General features: G+C 46.1%; 1 protein-coding gene across 1 annotated transcript in view; it reads right to left on the reverse strand.

The window, feature by feature from the left end:
- Positions 1-17867, reverse strand: part of LOC124179225 — a 309079-nt gene that overhangs the window by 4151 nt on the left and 287061 nt on the right. The window contains exons 9-15 of the mRNA XM_046563427.1: positions 17028-17121; positions 11159-11356; positions 5225-5437; positions 3170-4777; positions 2715-2963; positions 1774-2229; positions 1299-1577 (exon numbers count right to left, since the gene is read on the reverse strand). Of these exons, the coding sequence (XP_046419383.1) occupies positions 1299-1577; positions 1774-2229; positions 2715-2963; positions 3170-4777; positions 5225-5437; positions 11159-11356; positions 17028-17121 (3097 nt within the window). The remainder of the gene's footprint in view (positions 1-1298; positions 1578-1773; positions 2230-2714; positions 2964-3169; positions 4778-5224; positions 5438-11158; positions 11357-17027; positions 17122-17867) is intronic.

Consider the following 17867-nt stretch of genomic DNA (forward strand, 5'->3'; position numbering starts at 1 on the left):
GACGAGTTTTCGTTTTCTTTTTGTGTGTGTGTTTCATTTTCCTCTCACCGTATCAGAGATTAGTTACCGTACAGTACAGCCTCACAAGAAAACAAAAAAAAAAAAAAAACTCTCAACTTGGATGTAAATTCGTACCACCAACTCACATAGATAATGCTAAATTCTCATAAGAAAAAAATTGAGAGTACGAATTTACACCCAAGTTGAGAATTTTGTGCGATCGATTGATTCATTAAAGACTTCGATTGACTGTATTTCCAATTGATCGACCAACTGGTTAATCGATATGATTATTACATTAATCGAATAACTTGATCGATCGAAAAGGTCGATAGATAAGAAATACCCGTTATTTGATTAGGTAATCACACAGCTTTATTTAATACAGAATATAGCGAGGGCAGAAAGAATAGCGGTCCACATGAAATACATTTGTGATTGTTTCGATGTGTTGGCGTTTTCCATTGAGGTGTGTGTGATTTTCATTTCTTTTAATTATTTTTTTTTATGAGAGGTTCGCAGTATTTTACAGCCCAGTCGTAAACGAGTATAAGGATAATTTTCTACTCTAGCAGCGAGAATAGCTGGGAAAAAGATAAGGACGGATACATTTGGTATAGGTCGATATATCACGCAGAATTTAGTTTTAAGGATCTCATGCGAGGCTCAAGTCTCACGGGAGATTTTTTCCCGAAGCGGGCTTATTACATTGGTTTTCTTATTTTTACGTAGGCCGCTTGCTAAGTCGGCACAATCAAAAGTTATCAGCAGGTTTGAGAAGTCAATTTTCATATAATACAACCGCATGCCACGTAATCAAAGCTCAAGGGTATTTCTATTCCTGGATGAGTCCTAATCTTTATAAAAGGTACATCGTGTATAACGGAAGTACTTTTGACGACGATGAAAAACAGTCTGACCTGGAAGCCAAGGAACCATAAATGGACTTCAATGTGAGAAATAGTCGAGGCAAGTAAAAGCGATGCTGAGCGAGTCGAGGGAAAGGAGTCTTTGATTAATGAGACGAGACGATATTGAAAAGTGCAACGAGAGGCAATGAAAAATTAATTTTGCCGAAAAGTGGGATGAAAGTTAACGACTGACGAGCTTCGAAAAAGTTATATACCAAGCTTCGAACGGAAGTATTTTTGAACTTATACATACGAGAGGATCGATATCATCAACGATGCGTTCGGTGTCGTTAATTGTGACTTGAATTTCGCGCCGATTTGGTATTTTCACAGACGGTGCATGGCTATATTTAAAATGTCAAATTGTATCCGGATATGAGCACGAACCTTGGTGTTCCTGAAGCGCGCTCGTTTGTCGCGAAGAGTCACTCGCTATGCTGCTGGTCTCGCTGTCTCTGACGATGCTGTCGTAACCCGAGCTTTCTGCTCTGTGTCTCGACAGGGTTGCTGGGGATAATTTTGCCGCACGTGGTGTCGAATCCGCGCCCGAATCGTACCCTTCCTTATTCAGGACGAGCGACGAACCAAGACTAAGTATCTTCCGCTGGGTTCTTCCTGGAGACGGGATCGATGATGGCGGAATCGAAAGCTGCAGCGGAACGGAAGCTGAAATGAAAACGAGACATTGGAAATTTGTTCACTTTGCTCGTGTTTCCATGTGTCATCAAACTGGAACCAGTGCAACGAATATTGAACATAGGTTTTGGATTAACGTGAAAATTTGTACATGACATAGTCTCGAGGTTGGCTATATTAGATTGACCATCTTGAATCTTGGACATTTTTAGAACTGAATTCTGACCTGAGGTTCCGTTCTCCTCTTCAATATCCGATTTTCCTGTAACCGTCCTCTCGTCCCTTTCGGCGGTGGTGAAGAGTTTTTTGGCCTCGACGTATTCCTCCTCAGGATCAGACCCCGAGGCGCCATTGCCTGGTATCCTTTCAACTTCTTCCTTGAGGTTCGGGTTCGAGGCGCCGTCCGGATGCCTCAAGCTGGATATGCTGCAGTCTCCGAGTTTCCCGCAGTACCTCCTGGGGGAGGCGAGGTGGGCGACGCTGCCTGGATACCAGTAAGAAGCTGTTGCCGGACGGGACATGCTCTGTCGGCAATTGTCGCATATTTTTTCCTGCTCCGTTTTTCCTGGTATGTAAGCCGGCTCGCTGTAAATACTTCCATGGTTGCTCGCGGTGTCGTTGAAAAGGACGTCTGACAGCGACAATGATTGGCAACGGGACGGCGGTCGAAGAACCGTGGCGGCTGCAATATGTCCTGTGTTAGCGCAACAACTTCGTTGTACAAAATAAAAACCTTTACAACGGCTTAAAATCAAACTCTATAAGCTAACTCCAATCTAAGTCTATGATAACCACTTTTGATTTAACTGGCGGCTGTAACTTTCCACTGGACAAAATGAGACTTACCGTCAAGTCTGCGTCTAGGCAAACTTTATCGGTATATACTTTTAGAACGAACCGATTTAGCCATTCGTGTTAATAAATGAAGGTAGAAAGTCGAGACATGCAGAATGACGATGATAATTTCAATTTCTTCGTCTTCGTACACTTGAGAATAATATTATACGAGAACGTAAAAAGTCACGACAAGCTTTTCGTTGGGATAAGATGGAAGAGAATCGGCGATCAACCGCATTAATTGAGTCCGATAACAAGATTGCAAGCTCTTAATAAGGGGGATAAAAAAGTTAATCGAACCGAAAGTAACGACGGAAGAACGAGACTTACATGGTGTGTCACGAATGCTCATCGAAGAGGAGTTCTCCCTCTGATAAGTCAAGGAATTGGAAACATTCGCGAGGGCGAGTTTGCTCTGATAGAGTTCGTGGAGTCGGGCCAATTGATCGAACTTGTGCCTCGTCTCCTGCTCCAGGAAGTCCTCGTGGTCGAAGTACGGTCGAGGCAGCATCCCCATTCCGGCTGACGGCGGATACTGGGGGCGGTAACGGTCCGTGTCCGACATCACTGACATCGAGTCTGGAAACGAAATCACTAGTAAGGGTTGGTTTATTGTAGTGTCGGTGTTTATTCGTACGCGACTGTCGTTTTTCTCCAGAACAGAACGAGAAACGTTAAAGATGTATTCAGTGATTTTGAAGTTATTCAAGTGAACAGATGCCTCAACTTATTAATATCGATGATTACTATCCAAGTTTGAGACATACGATAGAGACTATGCTCACCAGTGAAGGTGGAGACGACGGTGAGATTCTCCTGGCTAAGTATCCTCAGAGGATGTTCTTCCTGATCGCTTTCGGGCAAGGGATTTTCACCCATGCAGAAGGCGATATCCTCCTCGGTGACCTGAAGACAGGAGTCCTGCATGGGAACAGGCTCGAAGTCGTCGACCTCCACGATCTCGAGTATTTCGTCCTCAGAGGAGAGCGAGTGTCGAGATGGAAGGACGACGTCCTTGTGGGAGAGGTTCAAGCTTTCCATCGACACTTCCCTGCTGACCCCGTTGCTGAGTGGTTCGATGAGCGGAAGAGGAGGAGGAACGATAATTTCCTCATCATCGTCGTCGTCGTCCTGAAGGTCGATCTTGCTCCTGTCGAGGCAGTCCTCCATGACCGGACTGGCGGTAAGATCGAGGCCAGAATCGGTGTTGGACTTGACGTTGAGCAGGTTCAACTTCGCCCCGAGCTTGTCCGTGATGTCTTCGATATCGCCCATCTTTATACTCTCGCTGTCGACTATCGACGACTTGTCGTCCTCGTCGCAGGTCTTGAAGGTGGTCATTTCTTTGAACTGCGAGGAGGCGTGACCCGCGAGCTTCGGGTCGATCCTCGGGGCGACGTGCTTCGTTCTCTGTATCTGCGAGGTCTGGTTCTCCACCCACTTTCTGATCATGCTTTTCTTGTGGCTGTCCATAAACCCGTAGCTCGCGGGATGCTGGCCATGGGGCGGTACGCCGCTCAGCTGCATGGGCCCGTCTATCCAGGTCTCCCGCTTGTGGTGGGCCTCCTTGAGCATGTGCCTGGCTTCGGCAACCTTCGACTTCGATATCCTTGGACCGTCGATCCACTGCTCGTCGGATCCGCCGCTAGGCGCTGGTACGGGGATCTTGCTGATCGGGGAGTCGGTCACCTTGCCGGTCCCCGTCTTTACGGAGGGCCTCCTGGACGGACTGGCCTTCGGAGTGACGCTGTGCGCCGGTGACGTCTGCTTGGAGGCGGTCTGGGTCAAGGCCTTGACGACCTTCGTGGTCTTGTGCGCGGGGCTTCGCTCCTCCGGTATTCGGCTGGGCCTCTCGGCCGCTGACCCCCGAAGGACCCGGCCCATCGCGCAGCGGTTGTCGCCGGAGTTGAGGCTCGGAATGTATACCGGAGGGTGTTCTCCGTCGGTCGCGTCGTCGACGCTGGGCCCGACGTAGATTACGGTGTCGGCCGAAAGGTCGCTCGAGCTGGGATCGCACTCGCTGCTCTGCCGAGCGGCCTCCTCGCCGGAACTTCCGCCGCTTCCGTTACCCTGCGTCCCGCCACCGACGAACTTTATCTTCCGTCTCCGCATCCGGTGGATTCTCGAGGCCAGCTGGACCGTGGTAAGGGTCTCGGTATAGTGCTGAGCGTTCGGTGAGACGTGGGCTATCATCGCAGCGTGGCAGGTCAGCGAGCCCAAACACTCCTTGAGCAGTTGGGTGAGCTTGTGCTCCTTGTAGGGGAGATGCTTCTGTCCGTTGAATATCGCCAGGAGGATGTTGCCCAGCCCGGAAAGTGGTATTCCACCGGACGATTTACCCCGGTCAGAGTTGCCGAGGTCCATCAGGTGCAGTCTGCTCCGACCACCGGCCACTGAAACCATCGAGTCGCGACTTTTATTGGCGGAACAACGAGTTCGAGGGATTCCAGATTGCGTCCAGGTCTCTATAAAATCGATTTGCGGATGCGCCAGATGCGAGCAGCGAAGGCGCGGTGGAAGAAACAGAGATAAAGCGAGGAGGAGGAAATCGAATTAAGATATGATTACACTTTTATTGGGTTCAACCGCGAGAGGAGTTACGATGATTGCAACTCGCGTTCAAGTTTGCCGGAGACGTGAGAGGAGTCTGTAACGGGCTTATTGGGTTATGGAAGTCTCCGCAAACGTGGTTCGTTCGCTTCGCAGACAAAATTACCAAGGATCTCTGTTGTCGCTGCAGGTATATATAACAACTTGCAACGGTTTATTTCCTTTAGCCGCTCAAGTTTCGCGCTGCAGTACAGGCGCACCTTGTATAACCGAATGACATCATGGCTCACCTCCGCCTTTACCAGCTACGCTGTACTGGTAGACGTGAAGAGTGTAAAGCATGTGAGCGTCTCCTTCGTCACGTTGACGACCGGCGGCTGCAGCATCCAGGTAAAAGGCGGCCCTTTCCGCAGTCGGGGCTCGCAGCTCGCTGTGCTGCTGCAGCTGAAGGGTGCCGAAGAGTGGATCGTCCCTGAGGTAGACGGCCGGCGATTGCTCCGAATCTGAAATCCGATTGAAGGGATGAAGAACCGAGCTGAGATCGTACATCGTTGCACGTTCACCAACATTCTCGTATGGGTAAACTTTATCCTTGGGATACGACGGCGGGTGGAAAGGGAGAATAAAATGTTTTAGTGACGTTTAAATGGGGGTTATGTAAATACGGAGATAGGCGTCGGGGTCCAAGCAACAAAAGTGACGAACTTGGAGGCCTGTAGGCACGCGATCGTATAAGGCCAAACCAGCTACAACCACGCTTCTGATAATAAACATTTTAGTACAGTCATTTGGTCAGAATAGGGAGGCAGAAAGTTGCAGTGAAATGGAAGGAAGAAAGGCAGGAAGGAAGGGTCCTTATAACGTTTCACGATTACTGCCCTCCTCCAGGAACTGTTCCGCTCTTTTGCCATCTCTTACAAGTACGTTTATACGTATACACGGTGTTCGCGAAATTTCCGCGCACAAGGTCATCTACCAAGTGGTACCTAAACATGCAAGTTTCAGAAACTGCCAAATTTCATTGTTTCGAAAAAATTGTCACACTGATCAAGTCGGACGAATCTCTATATCGAAAAATATACAAGGGTATAAAAATCATAGAAAAACAATATTGATCGAGTATTTTTGGTTATTTTCAACCAGCTGCTTCTTTAACACTCTGTGAATTAGGTATACTCGCCAGATCGTAATTTCTGAATCGAAGTGGATTAGGTACGAATATACTTTTACGACACTGGGTTATCTCTCGGGTGTTGTAATTGCACGCTACAACTCGCAATTGTTACAACCCCTCCAGCTGTATCGTGAGTAATAATTACTCATTGTGTATTCAGGTGCGAATTCACCTCTTGTTTTACAGTCCCGGTCATATTTCACAACGATTCTATCTGCCACCTTCGGTACTGGTCGTGAAGGAGAAGAAATAAAAAATCACCATTTCACAATATGAGTGTCTTCTCAAACTCAAAGAAAGCTAAATTGCTTGGGCGATTGATCGAAGATTAAGCAGAAAGGTGCTGTAAACTTTTTATAATCAAACAATTGAGCGGGCAGAAATATAAAAGGGGATTAATAGTCGGGACGGAAAAAGAAGCTCCTATTATCTTATTCCTCGTCCATCTAGAGTCTTCTTTCGCGCGTGCAAACTACGGCAGTTAGTGGGTTGAGATTCCTGAGGGTGCAGACTGGATAGTAGGAGTTGGTCGGGAAGCGGCTGCTCCTAGAGCAATATCCATAAGAGCATAACTTGTATGGAAGATGAGATAATATTACTAGCATCTGTGCGGCGTGTTGTTTGAGACCGACGAGACGTGGACAAGGCATGTGTCTGTGTCTGTTAGAAAAGGAGCAAAGACGAAGACAAGAAGAGGGGAGAATTTGGAAATAAAAGGCGAACTCTTGCGCTGTCCAAGAAAAGTCCACAACGGACGAATAATGGATGCGACGACGTCTCACATTTGACACCCACTTACAGTGTGCTGAATTTCTCAAACTGTCAGTTGCAGTACTGTTTTCACAGGATGTATCCGCGTGTAAATTCATGCATAGCGCTGAAACTGACTGAGTGATCACGCGGTTTGATCTTACGATGCACGTAATGCGGTGCCTGTAACGGACGTTACCGTGTACAATTTTGTTGCGATCGATTTTTCTGTTTTTAGTAATTTTGCAAACAGTTTCTACTTCTATTTCTAGGCGCAGCTCGAAAGCTCGGCACGCAGCTGCGCTTACGGCACTCCACCCAGATCTCGATCCTAGGGAGAGGAAGCACGGCTTCTTTAATTGCGAGCCAACCTAGCAGCGCCTAACCAGAGGGTCCATAAAAGCTCAAGGAAACTGTCCCAAGGAATTCACTCCGTAAGCTTTGGTCTCATTACACGTACAGTGCCTGACGCTACGGTTTGCGGAGCAGTGCAGCGGCTGGGTAAAAAATACGCGCAGGACACCTATAATTTAGAAATAAAACGTAGGTATAATATATCTGATTCCGGCCGGGAAAGTGGAGCGAATAAATAAAGGCCTCAAGTAAATGAGAACTCCGTGGTATTCGCTGTTCCTTATAGTTATTCTTATTCTTAGAGATCTTTTCCTCTCCCGGATTCCACCCTGGAAAGTCATGTACTTCCGCTCCCTGTTTTCGGCTGCTGGGCGACGCGGTTCCTGGTGATTTATAAAATGCTTTTTATGCCGCCAAGTACATACCTGGCAGTCGTCTTTTCCGAGGCAAGATATATGCATTGTTCGCATACCGCGAGGGTATCTTGCGCGTTTAAATTCATGGGGGTAATTACGAATGCTTTCGCGTGTCTGCCGTGGCAACGGGTCGAAGTATATATAGCCGACTTGATTCTAGTAGTCCAAAGGAGCGCCTTCACCGTGTCACGGTTTGAAAAATGGCGTCCGTGTTAGTTCTGGCTTGTCAGAACTAGAAGTTCGATTTTTCGTCAAAAAGTAACGATTTTATGATTCAATTACTGCAAATAGTACAATATTGTCTCGGAATTCGAAATGAATTGTTTTCAACCGTTTTTTTAGATATCCTGAGTTGAGGTTAATATTGTCAATAATTATGCACCCTGTTTATTGATGCCGGTAAAAAAAATTTTTTAAAATTGTAAATGAAGCTCGATCTACATATTTTTGAGTGAAACAAACCCTGATCGAATTCTCAAAATTCACACACCTTTTTATTAGCGCTTATATCCCCTCGAGAAGCTCGATTTCGCCGAAACGCTTCTACTCGAAACTCTGCGTGCAGGGCGAGGGAGAATGAATCAAGATGTAAGGGAAGGGACCCTCGGTTTTCGAAAACATCCTGCAACGAGTGCCCGGGAAAACTTTAAATAATTACCGCTAGGATTATCAACTTTTCAGAATGAAAGAGAGAACGAGCTCGGAGATTTGACTTAAATCCAACTTCACTATACACCCTCTCATCTCCGCTCCTTTTCACTCCTTCCTTTGCTATTTGAGGGAGAGAGAGAGGGGGGGTGATATGCCGAGGGGCGACCGGCTACGCTATACCGACTAATTATTTAATAACCTGGAAAATTAATTGCATCGCTCTTTAATTAGTCCACTACCCTTACACCATTCGCCGTCGACGGGCTTCCGTTCAGCACTTTTCAAGATGTCTTTTGCCCCGTTCCGCGTCCTCTTGTAGTCCCGTAAATTCCGAAACAGAGCCAAGATGCGGGCTTGATTCTTTTTTCGTTTAATGTTCCGGCGAATGGACGTACACTTCCGCTCACTCTCGACAACGCTGATTACACGTGTGCAATATACATAATTTACAATTAAAATGACTCGCGCCGCTGACCTCGGGGATCCAGAAATTATAGCAGACTTTCGCGGAGGACGGGTTACCGACAATGACACTATCAATATCTCCTTCTTTAAACTCAAGACGTAAAAGTGCAGAACAGAAAGGGAGAAAGGGGTTCCGGATGATACCTAGAGAGCCGGAGTGCCGTATGTCTCGATTTGCCGGTTCTCGAGCGACATTTGCATGCAGATATTATGGGATCCTCTAGGCACTCCGTATGGGAAACTTCGCGAGTAGACGGCGACATCGGGTTCCGTTAAATCGCCCATAAAAGATACTTTCCTGCTCTCAGGAAGGAGGATATAGATGTCGGTAAAAAGGAGACCGTCGTTGCTTTCGCATCGCCCTTGCAAAAGCCGTAATGAACAGATTTCGGAGACGTTTCGAAGCGCCCGACGTTTTGGACTTTGAGAAAGTCGACTGTCCTGTCCTCAAAACTGCGACGCCGAATGCTCGGAGATGCTGATTATTTTTCCTACCCGTTACACACCGTGCGGCTGGCTTACAGACATTCGTAAACCCCAAAAGGGACCCGTAAGAAGCTTTGAGATGATATCATATGCGTTTTATTCCCCGCAGTTTCGTAAAATTGAATCCGTATGCGAAATGGCACTTAGTGGTCGGCGCACCGGCTGCATAGCAATATATTTTGGTCACGGTTCGGTTGGCCGGACGTCGCGTCCTCCGAAAGCATGCACACAATAACATGCATCCGAGTATGCAAATTCCTCTTCAGAAGATTTCAGCCTTCCGGACGAATCGACCGTACGCCGAGCGTCAAGTTCCACGACTGGAGGAAAACAAACTGATTTTCAACGAGTACGTACCAAAGGTTTTCTAACCAGGATTAATCGATTACACGATCGATTACACGAAGGATGCGGTGAGACAAACCATGTTCATTTTTTAATATAATAATCACGGATATCCAACAGCTCCAGTCACATCTGCAGAGTTTTGCGAGGGGTTCCTACAGCGGCAAGGAACAAGAACGAGATGATCTCTACCAAAAGTTAACTCAAACTCCTGCAGAAGATTCCGTCTCGCTATATCACGAGAAATTAACCCCAAACCCTGCCTGCCCGCCTGCCTGCCACCGAGAAACGTTTCAGAGTGTTATTGCCAAGTTTACGGGACTTGGGTGAACTAATGAAAGCCTTCTCCAACAATTATTGCAAACTGTGACAAAAGGTGGGGATAATTCGTCAGGGGTTGGAAGATGGTCGAGGGATCAACGCGGGAATAAAGGCAAAAAAATAATTAAATAAAATAAATAAAAAACGGAACAATAACGATGATGATAGTGGTAAAAGTAGAGTGTGGCGTAAGTCGGGCGGCAATCAAAGGCGATTCCTGAGGCTATCCGCAAGGGTTTACTGATTGTTGAAAGGGGTCGTCTAAGAGAGTGCAAGGGAGAGTCCATGAATTGCGGGGGGAAATCTCTTAAACGAAAATCGCTTCCACCCCTTTTAACCCATTTATACGTTACGGGAAACAATAATTAATGGAAAATTACAGTCAAACTTTCTCGTCATTTGACGAAAGGGGTTCCGATTTCGCTGTCTCGGCTCGAAATAATGCGTCACGGTATAATCACTTAGATTAATTAAACCGAATTGCACGGTGCCGAGAGGGAGTAACTCTCTGCGCGATGCTCCACAATGCGCGAATCGCACGCCGAGTTCCTTGTTCGCCTTGCTTTCACCTTTCTGCAGTTTCTGCATCGGCGATGTCTTGTATTTACACGTGCCGTACGGTCTTCCTTCAACTATTTACCGCTATTAAACTGCGTTAGATAGTTTCAAGCCGGTATAAGTTTCGGTAACTTTGTTTATTGCTAAAAATTTTTTTCATCTTTTTCTTCTTCTTTTCTCTTTTCACGGCGAATTCTTATCGAGAGTTTTTAATTTTCTCCTGTTATAACTACGGTAAAACTTTAGTCTCGTGAGATAGTTATCACAAAGAATTAAGATTGAAAGAATTTTCCGTCTATTCAATAATAAGAACCACGCGTTGGTGCAACGCAAAAGTTTCAAACGAATGAGGAAGGTTCAGGCTACTTTACTTTGTGAATAAAAAGAAAAATAATGAAGAAAAGAAAGAACAAGGAGAAGAAAAAACGAAGAGAGAACATAAGAAAAAAGAAAACTGTCAAGTTCTCTTATTAGAATTCAGATTGCTCATTAAAAGCACGCGAAGCTTGTATGGTTATCGGATACTTTATCACACCCAACCGATGTGTAAAAATGCAAGTATTTATCCAGCGACAAAAATTTCGCGCAAAAATGAACCGGGTACAAAAGAGTCGATTACTCGATGATCTTTTGTTTCCACAGCGCGGATATCAGAACTCTGTAATGAAACCATAAGAGGAGGAAATTATCTAGCCTCGACTTACCATTCGCGTGTGCGGCTAGAAGATCCCTGATCTGCTGTTGTCCAGCGGTCAACTCGACGCAGCTTACTCGTACGCTAAATCTAGCCCCAGTCCTTTGACGCTGTTCGGAAATTCCCCGAAAGAGCCAAGCGATAGCGCAGGGAATGGCTCCGAGGGTGTGTCCAGCCTCCGGGGTTCCTAGCATGGTGTGAGACTTGCCTGGAAATAAGAATCAGAGGTCATTTCGAGCTTTCGCCTAGTAATAAATTGCGAGCAGAAAAAGGAGAAAATAAAAAAAAAAAAAAAACGAGGAAAATCTGGTCAAGGGTGATTCGAAGGAAATTTTAGGGATGGATAGGCCTGACAAATGATCGAAGCTTTTCAAAAGCTGGAAGGCGAACGACTCGCGTAAGCAGTCGCAGATTTATCCTCCGTGTCTAGACTCGCGGCTGATGACTGAGCTTTTCATTCCCGGTGAAAATCGGCTTCGCATTCCGAGCAAACCACCGCCGTCAACGCGCTCCAAAATCAATTGACACCCATTGGCTATTTCGGTCACTCAATATCGACTGAAACAGTGGTCGAACCACTAACGGACACGTCGCGCACCGCTAAACAGAGTCGCGTGTAACGCGCGCACCGCTGTGAACTGCGGTCGCAAACCAAACGTCATCATTGCCATTTCGAACGTCAGGTTTAATCGAAATCATCGAGTCGACGATCCGATTCGTTTGATTAATGCGATTGTCACTCTGACCCCTTCGGTCGAATCTCTTTGCGTTCGTACAGCCTGCGGTGACTGTCGCAACGAATCACTCAATGGGCGAATCAACTGTTTGGGGTAATCCTTGTAATCCTTTATTGCAATCCTGCAGCATTGACGATACAGTGAACACATCGAAGATTCTAAGTGCAGGTATCGCGTATCATTCGGTAAATCCGCCCTGTCGAATCATTTGAAGGTACGAGTAGTTCGTTGCAAATTTTCACACCATCTGCTGACTCGATTCAGGATCAGTCACGTCCTCGTCAAAGGAACAGGATTTCCTTAGAAAATCCTTCGGGTACCCGGTTAGGTACCTCAATTTCCATTCGTAGTCGGCAGTCAGCTTCGTTGGCAAACACGTGGCGTGGGTTGGCAGGGGGTAATTAGCAACACACTACAAAGTACAAACGCCATCATTGTCGTGTGCCCCGTTCCAACGAGCCCCCAGTTTCCCCCGACATCCCTGCAGCGCTCTACCGGGCCGAGGGCTCTGTTCTCCGCACCCAGTTGCTCCGTTCTATATTTCCTGTGTGACAAATCCCGTTGCTTTGAATGCGGGATTCGCGGCTCTGCCGGTGCCTACCCGCAAGCTTCATTTGAGACTCCATTTGACAGATTGGCGCGCTTTGATTACCTCTAATCCCTGGGTTTTTTTTTTTGTTTTTTTTTTCTATCTTTCGACTACGCTACGAGCAGGGACTGGAGCAAGGACGCGGCGCGGTTTGATACTTGCGGAAGCTTGGATCAAAAGCGCGTTTTTACGTCTACGAAGGGATCGGAGTCCGGAGCTTGCTTTGATCCGGCGCATTTTAACGTGTAAGAAAATTGAAGCGTCCGTGGTAGCGGACGGATCGAACGTCGATTCGAATGATTCGCTGGGTGAAGCGGGATTAATTTAAGCACCTACGGGCGTGAAATGATCGCGCCTACATCCAATTATACGCGAGGAATCCATCGCCCCGTAAGACCGATCTAAGTTATTACCAAGAGTTAATATAGTCCCAAGAGTCTTGCCGGCTCCCCATTTACCTCTGCGTCATTGGTGTGCGCAAAATGTCGCCCGGGCCAGGCTTCGGCTCTTGACAGACGAGATTTCCTCGTAAATCTTCGACACGGGTTAACAGCTGATAAGTGATACTCTCAACGACGCGACCTGCGGGGACCGAACTTGGCGCAATTAGCGCGAGTTAATAAACAGCCGTTCATTAATTTATACCTAATTTACTCCTCAAATACGGGCTGCCAAGGCCATCCGACGTACAACACTGTTCCAGGGATCTGAAAGGGAAATTACACCCTGTTCCAGATTCGCACCGTACAAAGCTGGATGGATTTATGCGACACAACACAGAATCTGCGCTGCCCTTGTGAGAACATGCGATTATATTGTGATTTTTTTTTCTTTGTTCTTTTATTTGCACCAACGAAACTGAAAATAATTTACGAAATATCGAAAAAACCAATTGGGCCGATAATTTTTCGAATATCAGTTGGATTTATTTTCAATTGTAGTAAAAAAGAAACTCGCGTTGAATCGAAGTTTCGTATTGAATAACGTATAAGGTAGATATAGGTAGAAGTTATATAAACCGGCCTGTGAAATTCTAATTTTCTTTTGGCGGAATTAAAACTTTATATTTATCTCACGGATGATACCAGCGTAGAATTCTACGTTTTCTAATTAAATAATAACGTAATTTACGGTATTACATTAAGACAATTAAATATCGTTTAAGATTCAGCTGCGGGCTGAGTTTTCATTATTTTCCCTCGTTGGTTATCTCTCGCTCTCTCTCTCTCTCTTCCTCTTTCTCTTTCTCTCTTTTCACGTCTACCGCTTTTCATCTTCGGGGCAGCAGCAGCAGCAGCCCCCCTTCCATTTCTCTCTCGACTCGAGCTTGATTCGTCCTTTCTTCCTTATTCTTCTTATTTTTTATGATTCTTTTTTATTTTTCATCCCCTTCCACGATACCATCTACCTACTGTTTTACGATTTTAATAACCGAAAGCTGCTTTTCTTTTCCCGCGGTAATGAAATATCTCTGCCGCAGCATCAATCGCTCCAACTCCCCCCGATCGTCTACCAGAGCTTATGTACACACACCAAAGTTATTCATCAATCAGACTGTGACTGCACATATTTAAACCAGCAACTGCAAGTCAACCTAATAACTTGCACTCACATTTATTAAAAACTTTGCGCCCCCTCACGTACACATCTTTATAGGTGGTGTACACAAAATTCACGAGAACCGATTCCGCCATCAGCATTCGAGAATCGAGTTTCCGCCGATGTTTGATTACTTGAGTAAATATAATAACTCGTTTGACGAGGGCTGTAGAGAGAGAGCGAGAGCTTCAAAGTCACTTTCTCTGCTCGTGGAATAAACATAATTTGAAATTATTAATTTATGCTTTATGCCGAATTATCGGAGTATCGATAATTAATGACGATTAATCAGTGAGTTCCAGATAAGACACGCGTATAGATAAAGTCGAAATGACCGTTTAAAATACGTATAATATCGGTAAAATGCATTAATTAGAGATAATTTACGCATTATAGTCGGTCGGTTAGACTTTATCTACACGCGTGTTCTATCTGGAATGCAAGTGCTTGGGTGACGACCCGGTTATGCCATATTCGTCTCGATCGCAAACATCCCGAGGTTTCTGCAAGGGGCGCATACATTTCTGGCAAACACGTTTCCCGGCCTGATCCTGTGTATCGACTTGATCCTGTTATCTTTGCCTTGGCAGAGACCCTGGAACAACGCGATTACCTTTGTTTTTGTACAATGGATCAGCGTGAGTGAGAAACCGGTTGTTCGTGTCAAAATTACATCTCGAGAACGCCCCGGTTGAAATTTTCCTCCACAAAATTACGCCGGAAGACTTTGAAATTCGAAAATTCGGAGAAAGATTTGTTGATTCGCTTTGAACGAATGGAATCCAACCGTGGATGGGAATTCCAATTTTGCAATAATGCGATGCCGTTTAAAAGGAAAAAGTACAACTTCGTAGAATTGCTTCTCGAATTAATTCTGCGTGGAGTGGAATTTTCACCTATACTGCGACACGAATTTGGAGATGAATGGTTACAAGCGTCAGACGAAACTGGGTCAATATCAAATAAAATAACAATCCTCCGACGGATCAGTGGTAAAATGAAAGCGGTATAATGAAAGTCCCAAACAAAGAGAATCAATCCGAAACAAAACGAAATGCGTTCGGCCCACACGTGAGGGGTGGAATTTTACAACCAGGGTTGAAACGCGTCCTGTATACACGGCGTAAACACGAAACACACACGTCCCTAATGGAATTGAACCATTCTCTCGACGTGACTGCAATTATCGTATAAGGAACAGGTTGCTCTGCAGCACGCGACGCGACAGGGAGAGCCAAGCAATGTCGTTTCTAGGGGGTGAAAACAGGCCGTTAAAATGCCGCCGTTTTCGGTGAAAATCTTCGTCGACTGCGGGACGCGTAGCTTTCGTCCCATTGCGCAGTTAGCAAAGGCATATTTCCGTACCTACAATCTGCGAAATTAACCGGATGTTTTTAGCAAGTCATGAAAGCCTCCTTTGTTTAGAAACTGTTTCTTTTACCGAATGAACTCGACGAGCAATCAAGGAAAGAATTAAACGAAATATTCCGCCCCTTGCCCTAAGGATTTTCGAAACTATTTTCCTTGTCTAGGGCTAACTTCCGAGTGAGCAGGACGAAGGACTTTTTTCATCAAGAAATAACAAGTCATGGAGGAGCGAGTAAAGGATCAAAGTTTTCTAATAAAGAGCAGGCCTGATTTGATCCGATGAAATCGGGTGAAAACGAACGAAGGGATGAAACACTCTTCGCTTCGAAGATCTCCTGCATTACATATCTCGATTTTTCTTTCCATTTCCGGCCAATTCCGGATGTCCCTAGCCGCTGCATAATTTCTCGTTGTATCGCACGCGCCGCGATGCCGGCTGATTATTGAATCGGTAAAACTGGCGGAAAAGTTCCGCGTACAACGGATGAACACCGCGATCTGCCAAAAGAAATCAAGCGTGAAGGGAGATCTACGGATCGAATTGTTACAAGGGTCTTGGAATGACGAGTGAAGCTCGATTTGCGGCGCTCTGACATCCGGCTTAGTTTACGAAACGGGTGAAAATCTCGGCGCGGAAAGGGGATGAACTCTTCCTCGAGGATCAACATCCGCGCCCTCACACTCTCTTTCATTTCCGCTGTATAAGGAGAACAGATACGTTCTCAACGGCGGTGGAATATCGCCGAAGCCACGCTCTGCACCCTTGGCTCAGGATTCTTACACCCTTTTTACGGCTTCCCGCTCCTCATTTTCCGCCCCCCGCCACTTTTTCCTGCTCTTCTTCTTCTCCTTCAGCCGTTGCTTTCCTTATTCGCACCGTTTCACCTCCCCTACAGCTCGCATAATCATCCATTTGCATGCAAACTCGATATCACTACTTAAAATGTAAAACAACCTAGCGATGCATTTTGCCACCGTCGTTCGCGCCATTCGGATGCGCCAACGTCTGCGCGGCGAAACTGTAATGGCGATCATCTCTTCGCAGCCAAGTATAAAAACTCGGCTCCAGGCAGCTGTTCGGTTGCTAATTGGAAATAGCGATTAGAGGAGACAATCATCTGTGAGAAAACGCAGATCGATCCGTTCTCCACGGAGCTTTAGGATCTTCGACTCGAGCTTTCGCCCCGATTTTCCCCCTTCTCCTTCCTTCGATCCCGTCTTTCTTCTCAGTGTCAGATAATGCGATCTTTCCTGCGAAAGTCGAGCAACGATGATACTCTGAAAGCATCGGTTCTATGCGGGAATGGGTTCGATGCCCTCCTAGACAAAACGCCATTGTTACCCCGCTAAGCTCGCCCAGACGCAGACGAGATAATTACATAAACGAACAACTCGGAAATTTGCTCACGATTTTGCAGCCCACCCATCGTTATATACGTGGTTCTCTTTCGTTCTCTTTCTCACTCTTCGTCTTTGGCTCACCCACTTTCGTCTTGAGGATTCTCGGCGGTTGGATAGGCGGAGTGATTTTGTTCCTAGACTTTGATCCGAGGACCGTATCGATCCCTCAAAATAATGTTACTCACCGAGACCGGCGTGACCGAAACAGAAGAGACATCCGTCGGTACCGTTAATCACCGCATGGATCACGTCCGTCAATGCGCTTGAGCAGATTTCAGTCTGAAACAAAGGAAAGAGAAGAAGAAATGATTCAGGGATCGACGAAACCGAACAGCTAATCATTGCCGTCCGCCTGTCAAGCGGACAATTCTCATTCGTGGAAAAAGCAACGGCTAGTCATTTATTCCGGAGCTTTTTTCATCAATACGCTTAAAGCTCTGAGCCTCATATTTCGGCATACACATACTTACGAATTTCTTTGAGACGCCAGGTTGAAATTACCATATCGGAAAAAGGGATCGAACTTTTTATTTCCATTTCCTTCGGTACATTCTCTTGTTCGCCAGCGTGACCGGCAGGCAAGCTTTCATCTTCCTCTTCCCTGCGTCGCAGGCTTTGCAGAGCTTGTCTTCTCCTTACCTGGACGCGGATTACAATCTCCTGACTCCAAAGAATCGACGGGCGCAATTTGTGCGCCATCCAGACGCAGGAAGATTGGTCGTATTATATACAGAGTGCCTCTAAGCAGCCAGTTCAAGAAAATCGGCGTAACGGATTTCGTCCAAGTTTCAAAATTTGTCGAAGAAAAATCGGGTCCCTGATAATTTGATGTGTAGCTGTGACACGCTTGGCTGACATTGAGATCGTATTATTATTCCGTCATGCAGGAGGTGTGATAATCTGCATTGAAATTCGCCGGTAATCGACTTTCCTCATTGCCAAGTCAAACTTCAGATTCTCGCTCCGACTTGTCGCGAAGCTAATCTTGGGGACTGTCATAAAGACTGTCGTAGAGAAAATGTACC

This window comes from Neodiprion fabricii, chromosome 3, assembly GCF_021155785.1.
Source record: "Neodiprion fabricii isolate iyNeoFabr1 chromosome 3, iyNeoFabr1.1, whole genome shotgun sequence".
Taxonomy (NCBI): domain Eukaryota; kingdom Metazoa; phylum Arthropoda; class Insecta; order Hymenoptera; family Diprionidae; genus Neodiprion; species Neodiprion fabricii.